General features: G+C 39.6%; 1 protein-coding gene across 11 annotated transcripts in view; it reads left to right on the plus strand.

Moving 5' to 3' along the window:
- The first annotated feature begins 1,183 nt into the window (after positions 1 to 1,183).
- Positions 1,184 to 23,118, plus strand: part of SLIT2 (slit guidance ligand 2) — a 264,559-nt gene continuing 242,624 nt past the window's right edge. For 6 of the 11 annotated variants that reach the window (XM_032685977.1, XM_032685975.1, XM_032685980.1 and 3 more), the window contains exons 1-4: positions 1,195 to 1,824; positions 3,587 to 3,658; positions 4,800 to 4,871; positions 21,250 to 21,321. In XM_032685977.1, the coding sequence (XP_032541868.1) occupies positions 1,649 to 1,824; positions 3,587 to 3,658; positions 4,800 to 4,871; positions 21,250 to 21,321 (392 nt within the window). In that variant the 5' untranslated portion in view covers positions 1,195 to 1,648. Of the gene's footprint in view, positions 1,825 to 3,586; positions 3,659 to 4,799; positions 4,872 to 21,249; positions 21,322 to 23,118 lie in introns of all 11 variants that reach the window. The other 5 variants (XM_032685981.1, XM_032685984.1, XM_032685983.1 and 2 more) reach the window with 4 other exon arrangements.

Here is a 23,118-nt window from a genome sequence, read left to right on the forward strand (position 1 = left end):
GGCGCCGCCGCGCACCCCCCGCCCCGCGTTGGCCGGGCCGGGGCCGGGCCGGGGCGGGCGGCGGCGCAGCCAGTGAGCGCGGCGCGGGGCGCTGCGGGCGGGGCCGGGGGGGCGCGGCCAGGCCGGCCCTATATAGGGCGGCGCGTGGGGCGCTCCCGGCTCCGTGGGAGCGGGGCGAGGGACGCTGTACCGGGAGAGGCGGGCGGGGGCGCCGTACGGCCGCGTGGGGAGAGCTCGGTGGCTCGTTCGGCCGGCGGCCGCGCTCGGGGAGCACTTTCGGCGGGCGGCGGCAGGCACCTTGCGGCGGGAAGGAGAGCCGGCCGGCCTGCGAGCGGCGGTGCTATCCCATTGTTCAAGCGGAGAGATTCGGGGTGCGAGGGAGGGAGCCGGCGTGTCGCCTCCGTTCTCCCGCTCCCCGCTCCCCCCCTCCGCCTCGGAGAAGCGCCGCCACCGGGGAGCCGACGGTCGGGCCGGGCTGTTCGGCACCAGCACCGACAGCTCAGGTGCACCGGCGGGAGCAGGGGAAGGGGAGCCAACCCTTCCCGAGGCGCTGTAACCTCGGTGGGCTTCGGGAGAGGAGGAAAGTTGCTCCCTTTACTGCAGCAAGCCCAGGAGCTGCTGAACTGGCCTCACGTGGAAGGACTGAGCACTTCCCACCTTTCCCATCAGGTGCCTTTGCCGCAGCAAAACCACGGTATCCGGGAGACCACGGGGAGCAGAATAACACCCCCTCTCCCCGCCCCTCCCGCTCTCGCTGCACATCGCTTGTTATCTTCTCTGTCTCGCCGTGCTCCCAGGATCACAGGAGGATCTATAACTGTGATCTGTTACCGAGGAGAAGGTCGTGGATGAACTCCCTTCCAGCAGGGCAACGAATCACTTCTCGGCTGCTTATTATTATCGTGTTGTAGGACCAGCCCTTTCCTGCTAAACTTGGCCTGGGAGCGTACAGCAGGAGGGGGCGCGGGGGGTGGAGAGCCAAGCCCAACAGCATCTTGTGTGTTTGACTGATTTTTTTTTTTTCCCCCCCCTTCCCTCCTCCTTCCTTGAGACAGTTTGATGAATGCTTGCGAGAGGGGTATGATTTGCTAAGGCGCCTCTGGCAGGGCGGTGTGTGCGCGGTGTCAGCCCCGCCGCCGCCCCCCGTGGGGCTGTGAGCGGCCCGCGGCGGGGGACGCGCGTGGGAGCGGCTGCAGCGCTGCGCGGGCCGCCGCGCAGGGAGCGCCGCTGGGGCGGACTGAGCTCCGCGGCCTCTCGCTGGGGGCTCAGCGGGGCGTCACGGCTTTGGAAGGGGCGAGGAGGAAGATAAGTAGCTCGCCCAACTCCGCCGCACCCTAAGCCTTGTGGGTTTGCTTCGCCATCGCAGGGAGTGCGTGAAGACGAGACCCCAAGTGCCGCCTCTCCCCGCCACCGACGGACTTAGCAAGGGACGGCCCGGGCCCGGCCCCGCGCCCAGCGAAGTTGCATTCAGCCGCGGAGCGGTGCCACCCGCCTCACTTTGTCGGGGTTGTTTTCTTGACTTGGCTTTGGATAGAACGGACTTCGCTGTCTCCGTACCCTGAAAGTTGCCGGAGCGCTCCCCGCGGCGAGGAGGAGGGCGGCGCGCCCCGCGCCTCCCCGGGGCCGAGGCCGGTGGGCCCGGGCGGTGATGATGTGCGGCTGGGGGAAGCTCACCCTGTCCCTGGGGCTGCTGCTGGCGATGGCGGGCGCGGTGGCGCCGCAGCCGTGCCCGGCGCAGTGCTCCTGCTCGGGGAGCACCGTGGATTGTCACGGGCTGGCGCTACGCGGCGTCCCGAGGAACATCCCGCGCAACACCGAGAGGCTGTAAGTAACCCGGCCGGGCTACGGCGACCGCTCCTCAGCCTCTGGCTCCCCTCCGGGCTCCCGCCGGCTGGCGGACTGAGGTGGACCCCGGCGCCGGCCGGGTTTGGGGTCCTGATGCCCTTTGGGTGGGGGGATTCTGTTCCCTACTCCTGCCGCTGGCCGTGCCCGCTTCACGGCGATGCGCGGAGACGCGAGAGAGGTGTGCGCTGCTGCCAGCCGCTGCCTTCCATCCCGGGAAGCCGCCGTGAAGAGCGCGGTTCCCTCCTCCGCGGGGAGCGGGGGCGGCGGGCACCGCCGCGGCCCGGGAGGCGCCCCAAGGCGGTGGTGGAGCGGCCTCTCCCCCCGCCGGCGCCCATTTCCCGGCAAAGTTGGCTGTTACGGCTCGCCTTCCCCGAGGCAGAGCCGGGCCCGGCTCCGTGGGCGCGGGCGGTCAGGCCCCGGGCGCGCAGGGCTCCCTCCCGCACGGAGGGGCGGGCGGGGGCGCGCTGCCGCCGCTGCCCCGGCGTGACGCGGGAGCTCGCGGGGCTCGGTATCTGCCGGCGGGCGAGGGCGCGCCGGGGTGCGGTAGCCGCCTTCGCACTCGCAGGGCACTAAGTCGTGCCACAGCGGTGATCCCTCCCCTCCTGTCGCGCACTCCGTGGCTAGGGGTGTTTTCTACATGTGGTCGGTTATTTATTATATCAGGCTGCCCTTCAGAGGTCTTAGGGAGTGTAAGAGGTGAGCGCATTATTTCTTGCTCTCTAATAAGTCATTTAAGTGTTGGCATATGAACGCACGTCTGGAGTGGTGGATTTCATTCAGGAAGAATATCAGGGACACATTTCTCCTGAGACTTGTGTGGTTTCTTTGCAGTGGTGTTTTGGCCACATGTGGTATAAAACACTAAAAAAATACATTTTTGTTTTCCTGACTGCGTTGGGAATGAGCTGTAATTGTTAGAGTAGCTTCCATGTAATACCACTTCCTAATGGCTTACCTCAGGAATTGCCAAGTCTGGTTTTATTTGTAGTGGTTGGAATTGGGAGAATTTTGTATCTTGAACCCAAAAGGTTATGAAAAACAGGCATACACTCCAGAGGAAAAAGTAGTTCAGAAGTATGACCAGAAATGCTAGGGCCTAAATGCAGGTTTCCATTGCTTCTGAACATGCTTCTCATTGTGCAGTCAGTATAGCTTCCTGTGCAGCAAGTGAAGAGATAAGTTTTGGTAAAATCATATTTTCTGTCATTTACTCCAACAGTGTTATGCTTGTGTGAAACCTAGTGTTTGTTATAGGAAATTAAGCTCTATTCCACATTTGTGGCCATACTAGGAAATCTGAAAGTGGCTCAAAAATTAAAATTGTCTTTGTTTCAGTCACTTAATTTTGTAACAGCCAAATAAATACCGTAGCATATATATATGTAATAGGTTTAGTGGTTTTCTAAATGCAGTTATAACCATTTATAGTTCCGAGAGTCTTGACTCTTCTGTTGTTAAAGATTGTTGCTGAAGTTAAATATGAGCTTTATAATTGGAGGCAGAATTGACTTTTTAAGAGTCTCTTGTTACAAAGTTTCAAACTACTGCTTTCAAGATTCAAAACCTTGGTTCAGTTGCTTGGAAATCAGGAACTCACGTGGTGTTAGTTGTAGGAATGGTTTGTTGTGTTCATTTGCGTCTCCTAACTTCTGAAAATGCTGTGCCTGTGAAAACAAACAAAACAATTTAAGAGTAGCTTTTGAATGTTTTAATTTTGCTGCTTATAAATTATTCTTCTTAGGGATCTTAATGGAAATAACATCACAAGAATCACGAAGACTGACTTTGCTGGTCTCAGGCATCTTCGAGTTCTGTAAGTTTTCTCTTTCTATCGTTGATATCTTTTAGGACTGATGCTAGAGTTTGTAGTTACTTTTCAGTTCATTAGGTGGATAGGTTATTACTTTTTAACTATTGTGCTACTGCATCTGAACTTAAAACCTCTTTGCCATGTGTTATACACTTATTCATAAGTTAACAATTGCTTTAAATATAATTTGCCTAAATTTTTTAATATCTCCTTGAGGTTATGAGAACTTGAGGATTTAATTTGATGTGTATTACAAGTAAGAGCCGCTAAAAGTGGTTGGAGTTAATTCAGTTCGAGGTTTATGAAATTTACAGTTTACACTGAAAATGGGTGCTCTCAACCTGAACTATAGGGAAATTTATTAAGAAAAAATTTATTCCTTTACTGAACATAAAGGCAAATCCCAGTCGATGATTGTTGTTTTTCTGCAGTTTCTGGACAAAAACCAAACACTTTAATAGTGAATTTGAGAAAGGAATTATTTGATTGGTTTGTTTTGGTGGGTTTTTGTTTGTTATAAACAATTTTGTTTCAAGCATTCTGAAGGCTTTAAAATTTTGTAGGCTTTTCTTTTTTTCTGAGGACAAAATCTAGCTACTTATTTGATAAGGCTGGTTTAATTTGAACAAGCAGTCTTATAAAATCCTTTTCTGTTTCTCTCCGAAATAGAATATAATGTTGTAGTAATTTTGAATTTTGTTACAAAACAGAACTACTGTTATGGTTACAGTCTCTGTACAGTCTTTCACTGATGTTTCTCCCAACACCACGATTCAGTATTTTAGTTTTGTTATTCTCATGTGAGACTAATATCCCCTTCATACTGTTCCACTGGAGTCTTGTAGCTTGCCGAAGAGCAGTGATGTGTGTGCAAGCATATGTGTAGTTTTTTAACTTGGGACTCTTAAACTAAATGAGTGAATGTCATATCAGTTCCTGTTTCTTTTTCCAAAGATTATTTTCCTTCTTTTAGGTATATGAGCCCATGTAAACTGTTGATGACAGGAGTCTGGAAGGTTAAAGTGGATGTTGCTCTAGGATAGCTGTTTTAATGAATATGTGGTTACCTCTAAATGACCACTGTTAACACAACAACTTATCTCAGAGATATTAAAACTTATATATAAAAATTTCTGTATTTCAGTCAGCTCATGGAAAACAAGATTAGTACTATTGAGAGAGGAGCATTCCAGGATTTAAAAGAGCTGGAGAGGCTGTAAGTATTTTTCATTCTAAAAGTGTTAACTTTTTTTTTGGTCAAATTAGTTGTGTGTTAAGGTACTCAGGCTTCAGATTTCAAGTTTTTGTTTACAAACTTGGGACTTCTAGCCTTATTGAGACTGAAGAGAAATAAGAAATTCTCAAGCAGTATGTATGGCACTCGGCTGGGAGGGGAGCATTCATGAACAGTCCAGATTTGAAGTTTAAACTGCAATTGTCCTGTAAGAAATAGTTTGAATACGATCAGATATTGTCACCTGAATCTTGAATGCACAAGGACTTTTTAAAACATAAATACACCAAAAAAACCTGTCTGGACATACTGTGTTAGGTGCTAGTCTTGGAGACGTTAGATGTTTCATGCAATGTCTTGTTGGATGTAACTACTGGTTATAAAATGTTGCCTTGTTATGTAGTATGAAAGCAGTAATTGAATTCTACTCCAGTTTTTATATGATTAAAGCTTTTACAAAGGCTTAGAAAAATTTAGCTTTCAAAAATTATTTGAATTTGGATTTAAAAAAAAAAGATTGAGTACTGCGGGGAGAGAAGATGGAGCAGAGATGAGGGGATCTTGTGTGGTGAAGCTGAAGTACAAACACCTGCTTGGTTGCAGTGAGACCTAGAAAATGAGTAGTTCCCAAACTAGCTTAGCTTTTCATGATAGCTGCTTAACTTTCAGTATGTGCCTTCTTATTTTGTTGCACTTCAAATGCATATGTTTTTAAAATGTATTGTACAACTTGGGACACTTGACTTGTTAAAGGCAAGATGCTGATTGTTGGACGTAGTTTCAGTTTGGAGTCAGAAAAGTCCAAGAATGTCACTGTATTAATGTATGTTCATGTAGAACTTGAGAGTGGTGCCTTCATTCTTAGGCATCTTAGTTGCTGCATTTTCATTATATCACCTTTTTTTTAAGAATGCCTCTGAGCTCTTGTTTAGTTTTTCATATGCTGCTGCTTTAACTTCATAAAAGTATTTCTGCTTTAATCCATTGAAAAGCAGCACTGGCCTGAACATGGTTTGTCTTATTAAAGTTGCTTTGTATCCACAGCTGCTGTGTGTTTAAAACAAAAACCCCCACAAACCATTATGGTTTGGTTGGTCATTTTGACAAAGTTATTCAAGAGACTTAGTAACCACCAGTGTAATTATGATACTTCTATAATAGTTGAAATATTATGTATTTGAGATAATTACCTCATTTTTTCAAATAAACCAAAGTAACTTTTTGACCTAAAAATGGAAGTGTTATTATATAGTACAACTTTTTTTTTAATAAATTTTAATGAGATTGATTGCTCTTCAAAAAAAACCTGACTATGCATTTCTAAGTCGTATTAAAACACTTAATGCAATGCTTTTTACAATGTGTTTTAAACTTTGTACAAAGCATAGGGTTTTAGTACAGCTTCTCCTGCTGAGGTATATATTGGAATAACATATACACATACCTAAATTTGGTTTATAAGGTCTAGATAAAAAAATTAAACAACAGTTTAGTTCATATTGCAAAAGTAAGCACACGTACATGAAACATTAATAAACATTAAAAGACTCATGCTTTCACTGTGAATCTGGTTTGACACTGAGATACCAAATGCTTGCAAAGTCTTAAAAGAGTTTATAGTCAGCCTTATTTCTTGATTATATTGAAGTAAGATCTTGCTATCTGATTTATTAACAAATTTCGAAAAACTTTTAAACTTGTCATAATTTCAAGGCACTTACTGGTAATATTTTTGAAGTATAGAATTGTAATACTAGATAAAAATGAACTTCAGTAGTAAAACTTATTTGTCTGATGTGCTTGTATTTTGCCGTTACATTTTCTGGTTTTTTTCTTTTGTTTTTCCGTGATAACTGGACAGCTGTAGATATTTTCCATTTACATAAGACACTAGTTCTGAAGAGAAATTATGGCTACTTTTGTGAGCTATTTTTCTTCACTATTCAGCAGGCAAACTGACATTTGAAAATTTAGTTATTTAGACCTATGAAGTCAGATTGTGTTTTGTCTTCAGAATTATTTTGTATCTGCTCCAACGCTTGTCAGTTTCTTTAATTTGCTGGAATTCAGTCAGTGTTAGGTGTGTGGGTGACTTGTAATTTGAATATATATGCAGAATGTCTTTAAACCGCCCCAGCTGTTGGCTAAGAGCAAATATTTCATATTTGTGAGGAAAAGCTGAGAAAATTCTTCTTGTTTACAACTGCCAAGTCCATCTGATGAAGGCACATTGTTATCTGACAGCCAATTCATCTCCTTGGGATTCTGAAAACCAAAATGATTTCTCAGGAAACCTGTGAGCACTTCCTTCAAGTATTTTCTTTTATACATTAAATAGCAAGCACTTTAAAGCTTTTTATTTTTTTTTCTATGTGTAAGTGTAGGATATCACATTTTCACTCGAAATGTAAAGTGCCAAACTGCTCTCAAAGAATACCTGACACAGACCTTTTAGCGTACCAGTGGAAGGTATAAGAGAAGCTTACTACAATTTAAATGAACTCAATTTGGTTTATCAGATTGTTTACATTTAATATTTCTTATGTTGAAATATCCTGTGCTAGTGTACAAGCTGAATTTTAAAATATATTTCCCGTTCAGTACTTTCTTTAATGTGAAAACAGACTTTCACTGTAGTGACCCTTTGGGGAAAAAAAATACCCATCTCTCTAACCAAAGTGGTGGGTTTTTTTGGTTATTTTTGGGTTTTTTTTTCCCTTTTAACTGGAATTTCAGTTACAGATTTTTTTTTAGACCAATTACTCTGATTTCCAGGGAACTGTTTGGCTCGTCAGTGAGTTACTTGTGTATACTCCTTTTTAGAATGTGGAATCCAAAACGCTGAATATCTTCAGCTCTCTCTAATGAAAGGGATGACTTGAAGCATTTTGCAAAATTAATCTCAGAGAGAAACTCTCAACCTTCTCTTCAGAAGAGAGGAACTGCTTAGGATGTGATTTGATTAAATCTGTATGTATACCTCTCTCAGATGGTTTCTCCTGTAGCTTACCAAAACAGTAACAAATCTCTAGTATAAAAGGTAGATGTGGTAGTATGTACACACAGCTATTTAGACTTAATATGCTTCACAGTGGGAAATTGTGTCACACCAGAGTAATTGTAGAAGTGCAATGGAACTGAAGGCTACAATAAATACTGCTGTAACAACTGATTCTTACTACAGCAGCCCTGTGTTAAAGTAAAAATGTTCAGTTTGCAATTAATGATTGTACAGGTATGCCTGCTTTGTAAGAACTGGGAGGGAAAATGAGGTGGAAACTAGCAACTTAGTAAGTTATAGATCTGTGGGAACTTAGTAGCTGGAGAAACCCTGGCTAAGGTGATTTTCCTGTAAGCCTTTTAGTTGGATACTTCTGTGAGAAATCTTCAGTCAAATAAATGGATATACACTGCACTGTTTACTTAGTCCCAGTCTCCAGCAGTCCTGAAGCACTTTAAGGGCTGAAATCTTAAGGCTCCAGTCTAAGCCAGTTTGGTGCAATACTGCCTGAACCAGTGAGTCTGCCACGAATATGGCTTTGTCATTGCCTGTATCTTGAGTGGAAGAATCACGTGGTCTGTTGCGTTGTGTAGATGCTCTGTCTGCTGAAATAACCAATCATAACTAATTAATGATCTTGACTGTCCTGTATTTAACATCTGCAAGAGTTTCTATGTTAACTAGTTACTTGTATGAGCCCATGTACCTGAGCAGGGCCTCTAAAGAGCATGTGGATGTTCAGTACATGGCAGTTCTCACAGGGAAGGGATTGCGATACGACCTGCTATGTTGCGTGAGCCTCTGACATAGACCACAGTGATGTATCAGTGTTGGGTATGTGTAAATATATATATATATTTATATTTATATATCTATCTCTGCTTCATGGCAGGGAAACAGAAAGGATCTAGGTATGGAGGATTTATGGATTTCCAGAGACTACTGCTTATTATGGGGGACAAAACCTTTTGAAACGATTTCTTTATGAGAATGTGGAATTAAACACTTGTTTCTTCTTTCTTCATAAAACTGTCATCTTGGGTGTGATGTTTATAATAGTTTGAAATAGTCTCTTAAGATAGCAAGATAAACTGTACATCTCCACTTTCTGAAAACTATTAGACACAGCTTTAAAAATTATTTTTAATAAATGTAGGGCGTTGTTATCCCCAAGGCCACCTCCTTCTGTGGTGTTGCCGATACTGCTCAAAATATCCCAGCGTTTTTACAAGTCATTGCCATCTGGAGGGAAGTATAAAACTTGGTTGAAGACAGCTGCTATAGACTGAACCACTTCTATTATAAGCTACTTAAATCTAAAATTTCTGTACAGTTCTTTGTACTCCAGAAATACAGTGTAGTCAGATTTTGAGGGCTGACTATACTCTTGTTTAAAAAGAAGAGCAGTTACCTTTTCATTTAGAAAAAAATTTTTTTTGGCTGACAGGAATGTTTTTATGATAATCTTTCCTAATATTTTTTTAGGTCTAGTAGTTGGGATTCCAGCTGTTATCATTCTAAAACTATGCTAAACATGGAAAAAACATGTCAGGATAGGAAGAACTTACAGCAATTGTTTGAAAACTACCCACATTTTTTTTTCTGTATTTGTGAATAATCCATTGAGGCAGCAGTATGCCCTTAAAATGCTAATTTGGGGTCTGTTTCTGCAGACATTTACTGTGTGAATAACTTGGTTTGCATGAGTAGTCCTACTGATTACTCCTGTGAGAAAGGTTGCTTGTGTGGCCTAAAAAGTTTCCAGGCCAAGACCCTACACTTTTGATACTTGACTAATAAAATTTATTTCTAAAATGTCAATTTATGATCTTAAGAGTTCTAAAGTGTTACCTGTGTAGACTTAAAGCCAAGCTAAAAAGAAACAAAACCAACCCCCAAACAAACAAAAAAAAAAGACCACCAACCCCCATGAAACGTATTTCTGCTGTGGTGTGTAGATAAAACGTTACTCTCACAGAAACAACTGCAATCTCTGAGTTAGTATCTAAGCAAAATCTCCCCTCCTGCCCATACCTCCCCAAAAACCAGCTCCCCTGAGCTGCATAGTGTGAATAAGTTGAAATCAGGAGGTCAAGAAAAGAATGCTGTAAGGTTGAACATCAAGTTGGTACATAAAATAGCTTTTAAATCGAAATTATTGATGTTGTATTTTCATGTTTCTTACAATGCATTACTGAATGATGTGGCAAGAAATATTTCAAGAACTAAATGTTTTGTAACCGTTCATTCTTTTTTCTAAATTTTTGCAACACAATTCTAAATTGTCAAACTGAGGAATTGTCTGTACTTGCTATTTATTTGGGCTCCATATCCACAAATACATTCAAACAAGTTAATAAAAGTTAACATGATGGGAGCATTTACTTAGGTGTGTACTTAGGAACAATTTGAAATTTACAGATGTGTCACAGCACAGAAAGAAAAGTGTATTTCAACTAAATAGTTTCAAGGAAAAGTTCTTTCTAGTTAGAAAACAACTACTTCGATTTCAGGATATAAATTTGTATGTGAAACTGCTGTGCTTGCAGTTTCTGCAGCAAGGGCTTAATTATAACCTCAATAAATAGGAGTTGATCTTGTTAAAAATATTAAATAGGATTCAATAAAATAAAGTGGGGTTTAGCTGTGTTTCACATATTACAGGGTTAGAGTTATCCATTTGAGCTCTAACCTTGTCAGATAAATGTAGTAAACTATTACGCTGCATTAGTAGGTTTTGAAATGGTAAAATCAAAAGTGAATTAGGAGTTACCATGATCTCTGAATGTATGGTGTTTTATGGAGCATCTCATCTTGCAGAGTCATGCATAGCAGGATGGACTGAGAAATAAAACAGTCCATCTGGGATAAAAACAAATACAGTTTATCTTGGGCAATAGTGTCCATCAGGCCTGGGCATTTATTGAGGGAATTAACAGCTGCTTCAAAATAGACTATGAACTAGTACTGCTCTTTCTGCCTAGTCTAGAAAAGAGCTGCACTATATTATGTGTATTTTCTTTCTTAGGTTGCAGACTTACTGTATCACTGATGGGATAAAACATACTGTTCAGAGATTAAAATAAACCTATATGCTAACTTTTTATTATGTATTTATATGTGACATGAGACTGCAGTTTTATTCCACTTACTTGACTAGCTCTATTGACAAAATGTAAATTCCAACTAGGAAAATACTAACTTCTAAAAGAGGAATAGCAGGATTTTCATGATTCTTTAAATGTGAACTGTATCAATAAATTAATCCCAGAATAATTAGTTTGGGCTGAACTTTGTCTTTCTGGGTTTTGAATCTCTGATAGTATATAGTCATTTCAGTTACAGAAGAGAAGTGTAAGAAACAGTAGATTTTACTTCTATGATCAAAATTCAGGGGCAGGGACTTCTGGAAAAAATGCCAAATGTCATCTGTTTCTATGGTGCAGTTTTGCAGTTTTAGCTGAAGCAAAATTTGATTTTTTTTTTTTCTGGTTTACAGACACTTAGGCGTGAAGTGTAAAGGCTGTTGTGGAATCTTAGGACCCCTGATGAAAAGTGCCATATTAGCAGTGGAGTCACCATTACTATTCCAGGAATAATTTATATCACTATCATAGTTAAAAACACAGCCAATAAATGAACAGTATTTCATCTTGTACTTGACCGTATATAGTGTCAATGAAATCAGTTTTTTGGTCATAAGATTCTGTGTTATATAGTACAGAAGTTGTACTGAGCTCTTAGAATAAGTTCTTAGCTCTTTAGCTGGAAATTATTCTCCAGTTTCTTTTCTCACTGAATATTGGTCTTTATTTTGGTGTGGAAGTTCCTTACTGAATCTGAGAACTAATTTTTTTAAGTTGGGGTACATTCTGAACAGTTTTGACTGCTGCAGACAGGAAAGTCTAATTCAGACTGCCTACAACTCAGGGGGGTGTTATGCATGTGCTTGTTTTTTAAGACTGCTCAATGTTATGACTTCCTCCCCCCATAACATTGATATTTAATTATCTGTCTGGCATCAGGCTGAATACATGAGCATTTGAAGAGTTAATGCCTTCACTCTTATGTGTGATAGGCAGCAGAAGAATAATGAGTTCAGGTAACGAATACCTGTTTTTGAACAGCCCTGAAGGGGTGAACAGTTATTCCTTGTTAATCATGGATGTGAAAAATCCTTCTCTTAGCTAATCCTACATAGTTAAGGGCAAAGCATAGCACATTCCTCATCTTGGAACAAGCAGGAGACTGAAGCCTGCAGTGCTAATCACTTACCAAGGGAATGTGGGACTATCTTATGTGAATTGTACTGGGGCACCTGTATTTATAGTTAAAAAAAACCCCAAAAACAACTACAGTAATTATTCTATATTAGCAGACTTTTGTCAAAGCAACTTCAAATATCTTCTCTAAAAATGTCTGTTGAATCAGAAATACACAAAGGCCATCTTTGAAGACAGTATTTAAAAAGATGCAATATTCTAATGGAACTTAAAAAGAATCAGATGATAGCTACATTTTGATGACAGAATACTACAAAATGTTTGATAAAACTATAAGTCCAAGAGCAATTTTCTTCTAAAAGCCTTTTCAATGCCTGCTATTATTTTTAGTATTTTTTATTCATCTGGCTGTCTTTTCTCATGGGACTCCTTTTATAGGTCTAGAAGTCAAATTGCAGTGAGAAGTCCTGTTTGCTCTTTGCAGACCTTTTTACGAATTCCAGGGCAGGAAGGCTGTTTATTTTTCCCACATCTGTTTTGTGCTCATCCTTTGTGACATTGTTTGCTGGATGCTCTTGTTTCTTGTTTCCTCTGAAATGGGTAATTTGCACTGTTGCAAAATGGTGAAACTAAATCTGAATCTGCAGAACTGTGCCAGTGTTGTTGTTTCACATGGGGTTTTGTGTTTGGAAGCTATTTTAAATTGATTCTACAGAGCACTGATATTAAACTCAATGCTATAAATTTTAGTTTTAGTCTGTAAAAATCATATTTATTTGTTGCAGAGACAGTTCAATTTTTTTTAAAACTGATTTAATATTAGATGGCCACAGGTGAAAATTGAGTTATCATCATTTTAATATAGAATATGTGAAAGAACACCAAAGATGCTCCTTATTTTAATAGCAGAAACCACACTTCTATCTGGAATTTTACAGTTAAACTCCAAAAATGTATGAGGAATCTGGCTGCAGCTTCAGTGACTCATAGTGTTATATTACCTCATTTACTATGAGGAGTCTGGTTGAAACTTCATCAGAAGAAATGTTTTATTCTCCTTCATAATATGTAGTGCATTGTACTGGCTTGTCTTTAATAATAGTCTAGACCGATAATCAAAAACAATGTGGCAAAGTCTCCCTTAATTTTTTTAAGGAACACCAGCCTTTCTAACTTTGTTTTGGCAGGATGTCTGTACAGGTGTGATAGAAAAATACTTGAGTGAAAACTTACTGCGGTAGCTCAGTGCCAGAAAGACAGTTACAAGCCTATCAGGACTATCCCCAGGCCTTTCTCGTGTTTCTAAAGAATCTGTTCAAACTCTAGTTAAATTCCATATAATAGAGTGGCTTCCCCTTCCCTCTTTCTTTGCCTTTTTTTTTTTTCCTGTTTTTTTTTTTTGGCTTGGAAGTGATCCCAGGTGTTGTCAAAGATCATCTTTGTTTCATCTGATACTTGAACCTATATTACTCCATGGAGGTTTTATAACTTCTGTTTCCTTATTTGTGGTATACTTTATAGAATAAAATACAATAAATTAACCTCATGAGATTGTGGAGGTTTGAAGAAGTCTCTGAAGATTGTCCAGTCCCACGCCACAGATTAATACAAGGTCAATCAGAGCAGGTGGCTGAGGGCTGTTTTCAGTTGAATTTTGAACGTCTCCCAGTGACGGATAATCTACAGCCTTTCTGGGCAACCTAATCCAGTGTTTGACTACCCTTGCAGTCAAACAATTTCTTAGGTCTAAGTGCAATTTTCCTGTACTTTGATTTGTGCCCATTGCCTCTTGTTCTTTCCCTGTGCACCTCTGAGAAGAGTCTGGCTCAGTCTTCCTTGGTTGGGAAGGAAGTGCATCACTTATTTATACACATAAAGTATTTATACACATTGAGATATCTCTGAGCCTTCTCCTCCTCAGGCTAAAGAGTCCCAACTCTCTCAACTTCTCCCAGTGTGCTTCAGTCTGCCTACTTACTAATCTTAGTGGTCCTTCCCTGGACTTGCTCCAGTACGTCCATGTCTCTCTTGTAGTGGGGAGGCCAGCACTGGGCAGATCTCTCCAGGTGCCTCCCTAGTGCTGATTGTAGGGAAAGACTACCTGCCTTGACCTGCTGGCAACACTTACTATTACAGCCCAGGATGCTGTTAGCTTTTGGTGTGTGGGCTCGTTGCTGGCTGCAGTTCAATATCTTATTCACCTGGACCTCAGGTCTTTCTCTATAAAACTGATTTCCAACTGGTGGTTCTCCAGTGTGTGCTGGTGTATGATGTTAGTCTTCTCCAAGTGCAGAGCTTTGCATTTCTCTTTTGTTGATCTTCACGAGTTTCCTTTTAGAACAGTTCTCCAGCCTGAGTCTCTCTGACAGGCAGTGCACACACCTCGTGTATCAGTCATTCTTTCCAGTTCTGCATCATCTGCAAACATGCTGAGGGTGCACGGTGTCCCATCTTCCAGATTGTTGATGAAATTTTGAACAGTACTGGCTCCAGTACTGACCCCTGGGGTACATCACTAGTGACTGTTCTCCAGATGGACTTTGAGCCCCTCATCGCAGCCCTTTGAACTTGGCACTTCAGCTAATTTTTGATCCACCTCACCATTGGCTTTTGTAGCCTGTACTTTTTCAGTTTGTCTGTGAGGACAACAATTATGAATGTCGATGTCAGAAGTTTTACTGAAGTCAAGATGAACAACACCTACTGCCTTCCCCTCATCTGCCAAGTTCTTTATGCATTGTAGGAGGCTATCAGGTTAGTCAGGCATAATTTTCCCTGTTGTAAATCCATACTGACTACCCCCAGCCATCATCTTGTTCTTAGTGTGTCTAGAACAGACATAGCTTCTCTTTTGCTCTGTCACATTCCCAAACATTGAACTGGGGCTTCCCAGCGCGTAGTTTACTAACTTTTACTTTGTTTTTCAGGCTTTTTAGTGCCATAGGTAGAATTAAGAAGAATAGTGACCAACTATTTATAGAAATATCCTTTCTGTTGAAACAGTAAGGAATACAGAAGCTTCCAGAAAACAAAAGCCTTAGTTTCTTTCTTTTCTTCTTAGTAAAAACCCCTCTTTTTAAAGGCAGAGTGAGTATAGACCTCTGACAGTGCAAAACACTGTTCTGCATAATGTAGGGAGAATTGATTGTGGTAATTTTGGACTTGACATCAAACTCACGGGAGAAGAAAATGAAGAACAGAAAATATGTTAGGGTTCAAGCAGTGTACACTAGTACAGTGTAGTACTGTAGTACTACAAATAAGAAACTGAGTTTGCAGTAGTATCCTGATTCTGTTCAGAATTTTATTTTTTTTAACTGAAACAAATATCTAATAGATACTTGAAATTAAATGGAGACTAAGTTAGATATCTTTCATAGCTAGTCACTGTTTAGCCTGGAAAATGGAGCTGTGCTTAAGTGGTTTTTAACCTGGGGAAAACTGTCTTGGCTATCCAAATGCTGTAATATCAGTCCTAAACTTCTCAGATTCCAGTTTTTATTCATGTGGTTGGTAAACTTGATATTGTTAGGCTTAATGAGATTATGAATAGTTTGACTAGAGACACAAGATCTTTGCAGAGAATTCTTAATGGAAAAACTGGCACAGTCTTTTGCTTAGCTCTTAGTTTTTGGGCCTTTCTCTCACTTGATGACATGTTCATTCAAGTCACATTTATGGACAGCAGTTGCCAGATGTGTTGAAGTTCAGCATATTGTGGCTTTGGATGTGGATACACAAATGTTTTCTGCCTCTAGCAGATACAGCAACATGTTTTTTGTAGCAAAGTAGTAAGACTTGCCTTCCTTTCAGATATAAGTCGAAGTCAAGCTCTCTATAAAATTCTCTGGTGAGGCAATAGGAGTCACGTATTCTGAACTCTATTATTCTGACCCTATCAGAGTCAGACTTTTAGGACTTCATGGTTAAATAAACCCATGGAGATGATTTGGGTGCTGTGCACTAGCTTTTTGTTTTAAGGTTCTTGGATAATTTTGTAGGTTGATTCTGTATTTCCTGAGCTCATAACTGATATTAGACCTTTCCAGAGGATGCATATCCCTGTAATATCTTGGAACTACTTAGGGAGCCTGGTGGGCTCAGTCCTTGTGAGTAGAAAGTACTGCTGCGTGAACACACAGAGGTTTCATTACTGACAAGCATTGAATTTTTTAAAAATTTAACTGTAATGAAAAAAGGCTTTTGTGCTTTTAAACTTCATGTATATTTTGCAAATGACCTTCAGTGAAATGTTACATGGTATTTTCAAATGATTGTGACGGTAATGACTTCTGCTGACAAACAAGATGTGGATGTGCTCCTTTCTAGAGTACAATTTCTAAGCTGTACAGTGCTGTGTGCTACTATGTGCAGATAGTGTATTTACTTCTCTTGGTTAACTTTGAAAGAGGAATGAAAAATAATTACTTACGCTACCAGTAAGTTTGTGTGAGTTGGAAGCCTTCTATCCTTCCTGAAGCAATGGTGGTAGAAGAAAATGCATCTGTGCCTCGTATTTAGAGTTTTGGAAGGCTGTCATTCTCTATGCACCCAATGGGATAGGCTGTTTCTAATTAAAGAGTACAACTGATTTATAACTTACTCGGAACAGCTCTTAACTTCAATCAGTTTTCAAGTTATCTTTAAGTACTTCTGTTGTTTTAGAGGGCCTATGGGTAGAAGTACCTCTACTTGAACTAAAACCCACTGGAAAATTACTTATGTGGGACAAAATGGCAGCCTTCCAGTACCTATGAGGTGCTTATGAGAAAGCTCAAGCCGGACTCATTGCAGTGGTGAGTCAACAAGTATAACTTGAAATGGGAAGTATGGCTGCATACTTGGGAGGTATGGGCTACAAATGGGAAGTAAGGGCACAACTTCTTCACCATGAGGACAGTCAAGCACTGGAACAGCTCACTTGCCCACAGAGGCTCTATAGTCTCATACAGCTTCTGTGGCTGTATGTAGTTGATACCACAGGATCAGAAACAAGTTACAGTGAAGGCTGTGACAAGTCTGTGAAACAAATAGAGACCTGCTTGTGAACTATAGCAATTGCAGATGATTACATTCTACAAAGTATAATTAAGATTTTTTTTTTTTCTCCCTTCTGCATGCGTGATTGCAACTGGATCATAGTTACTGTGGTATGAAAACTTGAAAGAGATATCAGAACAGATCTGTGGCATGGCCAGACCTCAGTGGGTTAGATATGTTCTAATTGGGACCATAATGTGCTCCCCCTGCAGTGTACCTCTCTCTCTGTCATCCTGTACATATCCTCTGGCTGCATGCAGAAGACAAGTAAAATTCAGATATGTACCAGTTTCAGCTAAGATAGTCTGTTCTCTTGAACCAGTAGTTCAAATCAAGCCCCTTTTCTTTGCTTACCTTACTGTTGCTTCCTTCACAGTGTAACTTACTGTTTGTCTGTACTTACTTCTTATCTGCCTGTTGGTATTGAGCTTCCTTTAAAGAGTATTTTCTCCCCCTCACTTGTCAAAGATTTTCATTCTTTGTCTTTAAACTGACCCTTCTGTATACTTCTTCCATCGTTTCACTTTGAAGATGCTTTTCCAGTCTTTATTGTGTTTAGAAGACTGAGCTCTGGGAGCTTTAAGCTGAGGTATGTGAAATACTTTGTGTATTCTAGATAGTATGTGGACTTTGCTTGAATTAGTCATGAAGAACTCAAAAATTTACCTGTGTCAGGGTGTCAGTTTGTCCAATCTCTTTCTTCCTAAAGAGGCATTCAGCAACAGAAGGAAAAAGTGATATATACTTTAGTTGCAGCTATGCCTCAGGGTTGTGTTTTTTTTTTAATTGAAAGAATTATACAATATTGCACCCTCATCCATTTATTTTTGGACACTACAAATGGACTTCACAGTCCAAGTTGTTGCAATATTAGAAGAGATTCTCCAGTACACTTCTTGTTGCTCACACCACTAACACTTCGTCTCTTCTGAGCTCTTTGCCTCTGTCTGAAAAAACACAAATATTTATAGCTCATTTGGAAAACTGAACAGTAGCAGTGTGGAATATATATTCGCTGTTTCTTCAATGCTTCACCTTGAACTTCATGCCAGTTCTGGGATGCCAGTTCTGGGATACCAGTTCAATTCATGAAACTGAAATTTCTCGCATTGCCTCAGGGGAAACTCTGCCTGCTAGGTAGCTGTGGTGAGGTGTCTGCCAACACACATTGAAATAAGATGTGGTGGAGTGTTTCTGATTGTTTTTAGTCAACAGTGGCTGTAGTTCTTTACAATCTACAGTCTTGGATTCTGTGATCCATCTGTGCTTACCTCGAGTTCCAGCTCCACGGAGAAAGAGGATCATGTCTTTCTCAGTCACTCTTGTTCCACTGCATTTGTGTTGTTTTTTCAGATAAAATTAAGCATGGGGTCACCTGAAAAAGTCGAACTGTTGGGGAACCATGTATGGTATATACATATATATACCATATATTTTAATGATATACTCAGTTGTGTGGGCCATGTGAACTGCAGGTAATACCAGAAACTCCTGATCTAAGGTATTAACTCTTTTTATATTAGAGCAAGTATTTTGCCTGTAAAATATCTTTCGGAGTGATGCTGTGTGTTCCTGTAAGACTCTTGTAGCATTTAGTGAAAGGCAGCCTTCCTGATGAACTTGATCATTGTACTATAGTGCCTTTTTTGTATTACACAGAACTTTCACAAAATAACAGATACTGAGTAAATATATTGCCCTTTCAGTTACAGCTCACCATTTTTGTCTAGCACCCAAACTTGATAGAGTTCTTAAGAAATACCAACAGACGTTTTTGTCTTGAACAACTATTTGGAGACTACCTTACCAAATTTTTACCCTGCATGTTTTTCCATGTAATTTTGGATCTGTAATCGTGTACTTAGAGGTTTAAGTCTTTATTTTACTAAAAGAAGCAGTGAATGAATTTTATTTTTCTTTTTATTTAATTTGTTCAGGTTTAGTATTTATTAATTTCATTTTCACAATATCTTTGGATCACAAATGTAACTGTTACTTTGACAGAACTTTCTTTTTCAGTTTTGTGGTCTTAGTATATACATTCATATACAAGTTTACTAAAGGTCAGAAAATTTGTATTTTTAAATGACCTCATCCACAAGCACTAAAATATATCACTTTTTTGCTTTTATGTAGGTAAGGTTTTCTTCTTAAGTAGTGTTCAAATCTTCCACTAACCATTAACTTATTTATAGCTCTATCTTTCATTTGTATGGAAAATTTTCTTTTGACTGATTTGGAAATGTGACTTGCAAGATCACAGTTCAGATTTTTTTTTTTCCTACTTACTTAGCTGCATTATCACTCACCTCTCTTATCCCAGTTTTTCCTTTTCAGTTTTTTCACTCTAAATTTTCTTTTAATCTGTACATGCATGATTTAGACTTCTTCTGCTTAAAGAAATCAGGATTTCTGATGCTTGACTAGCAAGAAGGAACCTGACATTAAGACTGGAGAATTATGGATATCTAGAACTCAAAAAGCTGACTTTGCTAATGGTTTGAAATGTGTGAACAGATCTGTGTGTACATAAAAAGTATTTCTAAGATTATTTTACTCTCATCAGTAGTCACACTGAGCTTTAAGGGAGCAATAACTAAGTTAACTAAACCATGGAGCTATGTAAAATTGGTTTTTTGAATGTCTGTGTGTATCTACATGGGAAGTCATGAAAAAAATCTTTAAACTGGAAAGAGCTTTATGTGGAACAATGTTTATGCAAAACGAGCCCTGAGAGGCTAAATAGACTTAATTATTTAAATTCAGCCCTAAGACTAACAAATAGGAAAATCTGAACCTGTATGAAATTCTAAAACTTAATTTTGCAAAACTGCTGTCCAATATATTTTTTCACCTTGTGGAATGTCTTGGTAGGAGTCTATTGATATATATTGTGTAACCACTAGATAATATCTATCTATCTATCTCTGTCTATCTATCTGTATCTATATCTCAGATAATCTCATGCAGTCTGTTGTCTAGGAATGCCCTGAATTATTGTATTGACAAGCATCGTGCATTGCAAACAGTGTCTTGTGATAAGGTTTATGGAACAAAACAGCTTTTTCCAGTAGGTTGCTTTGCTTGAATGGCAGGTGGTATGTGTGGAGCATTTCTTGAAAACAACCAAAAACCTATTTTGAGCTTGACTTCTTGACTGGTATGACTGTAAGCTCCAGGGCTGTCACTTACACACAGCAGAGATAATAATCTGCATTGTATGTTGAAAAAAGAGATAATGAAAATAAAATATATTTGTCTTGGCCAGTGGTTGTTCTGTTGTCTATGGCTATAATACAGTGGGCTTTGATCTTGTCACCTCAGTTTAAGCAGCTGTGACCCTGGTCAGCATGCTCAGTGAGAAACTTAACAGACAAATGGGTACCTTCCAGATTTGAGTTGCAATTTTTCACTTGTGCACTGTCTTAGGTACAACTAATCATGTTATATTTAACTTCCTCAAAATTCCTATATTTACAGATATAGAGAAAAAAACTGCATTAACCCCCCCCCCCCAAACCCCTGCAAAACACCCCCCCCCAACCCTGTAATTCCAAATATCAGCTGTGACATCTTGATTTTTCTGGATTTGATTTGACCAGGATTTCTGTAACATCTTCCTTTGCTTTTTTATTTAAATAAATAGGTTATATGGATCTTTAGACATAATGTTATCTTGTTACTTAAAGTGTATACATTTCATAGTGTTCCCTTGAACCTCTTCGTGGTCACAAAACGTCTGTCTGCTTTATTATAGTAAGAGGAACAGAGTTGGTAGGGAATTAAAGTTACACTGCTGATTTTGTACTTTTAACTTTCAGGTTGTTTATGCAGGATAGGGTCCTGACTTAGTGATTGGTTCACACTGCAGAGATTCAAAACCTTTCATAAAATAGGTAATATGGTCTGTAGGGGGAAACCAGAAAATGTAATTAGTCCATGGTAAATTTACTGCTGGACCATGTCTCCGCTAATGGACCTTTCTGGTCTTTAAAATCAGCTTGTTACATCACTGGGATGCCTACTCAAAGTGATTGCATTGCATTGCTCTGTAGCATTTGTAATTTAACACAACTATTTCTTTTTCTTTCTAAAGGCGCCTAAACAGAAATAACCTCCAGTTGCTTTCTGAACTGCTCTTTCTGGGGACGCCAAAGTTATACAGGCTGTAAGTAGACATAGCCCAATAACTATTGTTTGGGAACATTTGGATTGGGTCTGTTATTCTGTCTTGTATTAGGTTTTTTGTCATTTGCCTCAAGCAGATTAAAATGCATCTTGGAACATTGGTGTTTTGTTTAAGCTGAGTACTGCTTTGCAAGACTTTTTTATATTTTATTTTACTTCTGTGTCAGATACTGACAGTTGTATGAGACAAGTATTGTGTCATCAATTTCCACTTCTTTAAGGAAGGTTTGCTGAAAGAATCCTTTTCTCCTGTTTTTTGGTTGGTTGGTTGGTTTTGGCTTTTTTTTTGTTTTGTTTTGTTTCTGTGTTAAAAGAAATAAAAATGCCTGTGGAAATTCTGACCCAGAGATGCAACACTGTATAAGCATTTTGGTTTTGTGATGTTCTGCTTTTGTGGCTGTACACACTTACTATAAAAATTATAGCACTGACAAATGCTAGGTCTGTGGAGAACTCTCTCCTATGTCCCATCACAAAGAAAACAAAGGTAGTAACTTGAGCTCTGAGAAGAAAAAACAATGAAATTCTTTACCTTAAATAGAAATAACATCAACTTGGGTAATGGTTTTTTTGTTTTGATTGTATTCTTTGGTTTGATAATGTTTTAGCAATATTTTTAAAAAAATATTTTGGCCCCTTGTCCTTTCTAAGAAACCACTTAATTCTGTTGCAGTTGAAATGTGGAATAAAGTTTGGATTCTGGTTTATTTTAACTAAATAAATTTTAAGGTACTTTTAGGTAACATTATGTGGTATTGAAGGGATACAACATGACATGCTTAAGTAGGCTTTTGTACAAATTCAGCCCTGTTGTAATTAGATACGTGTTTGACACATTTCTTTAGACTTCAGGTGAGATTTCTGCTGTTGAAATTGCTGGTTATATTGAGTTTCATCCCTTGTGTGCTTGGAAAAAGAGATGTGAAGGTGGAGGAAATTGGGATTCCGCTTATTTGTTTCCACTTTAGTATATGGAAATATGTTTGAGAAAAAATGGTATAATGAAGCTTTTATTTTTAGGAGTTGATTTTTTAGTACTATGAAACAATAGTTCTTTTCTCCCTTCTCATAGCAACATAAAATGGCAAACTGGGAGTTACTCTTATTATTATAAACATTTAGTTCTGTGTATTTTATTTCATTCATTTGCTTTGGATGTGTGCTTTGTTTCCAGAACTTCGCTGTAAATTCAATGAGTTGTTAAATGATGAGACCAAAAAGCTGCTGAAGGCTTTTGTCCTGACAAACAAAAATATTTTGCTGTGCTATAATGTTATAATATATTCATATGTGGTATTATGTATTAACAATTGAGTCTTTTATAATTTCCCTCAGCCATGATAAAGAAATTACTTCCATCAGAAAGGAATATGAAAGAGATTTATGATCATTTTATTATTTCACCTATAGTGTAATGGTTGTTATCTAGATTCATATAAATAGAAATGAGCCATAATTTGCAGGCAAAAAATGGATGCATACTTCAGGCAAAATCATATTTGGGTATATTTATTTCAGAATTGTTTATTTGATAGATGCTAGTCTTAAATCTATAATGTCCTTTGACATAAAGCACACAACTGCTCATAGCATATATGGTGGAAAGTAAGAGATCCCTGGCTTCACAGTATTAAATTTCCTCTGCCTAAGGGTTATTGTTGATCAGACCATGAAAGTGAATGTCTGGTTATAATGTATTCATGTTTAAAAGAAAATATGAATTAAACTGAAAATCTACAGCTGCTTAATGCTAAATCTGTAATTGAAAAAATGTCAG

The sequence above is a fragment of the Chiroxiphia lanceolata genome, chromosome 4 (genome assembly GCF_009829145.1).
Source record: "Chiroxiphia lanceolata isolate bChiLan1 chromosome 4, bChiLan1.pri, whole genome shotgun sequence".
NCBI classification, from domain to species: Eukaryota; Metazoa; Chordata; class Aves; order Passeriformes; family Pipridae; genus Chiroxiphia; species Chiroxiphia lanceolata.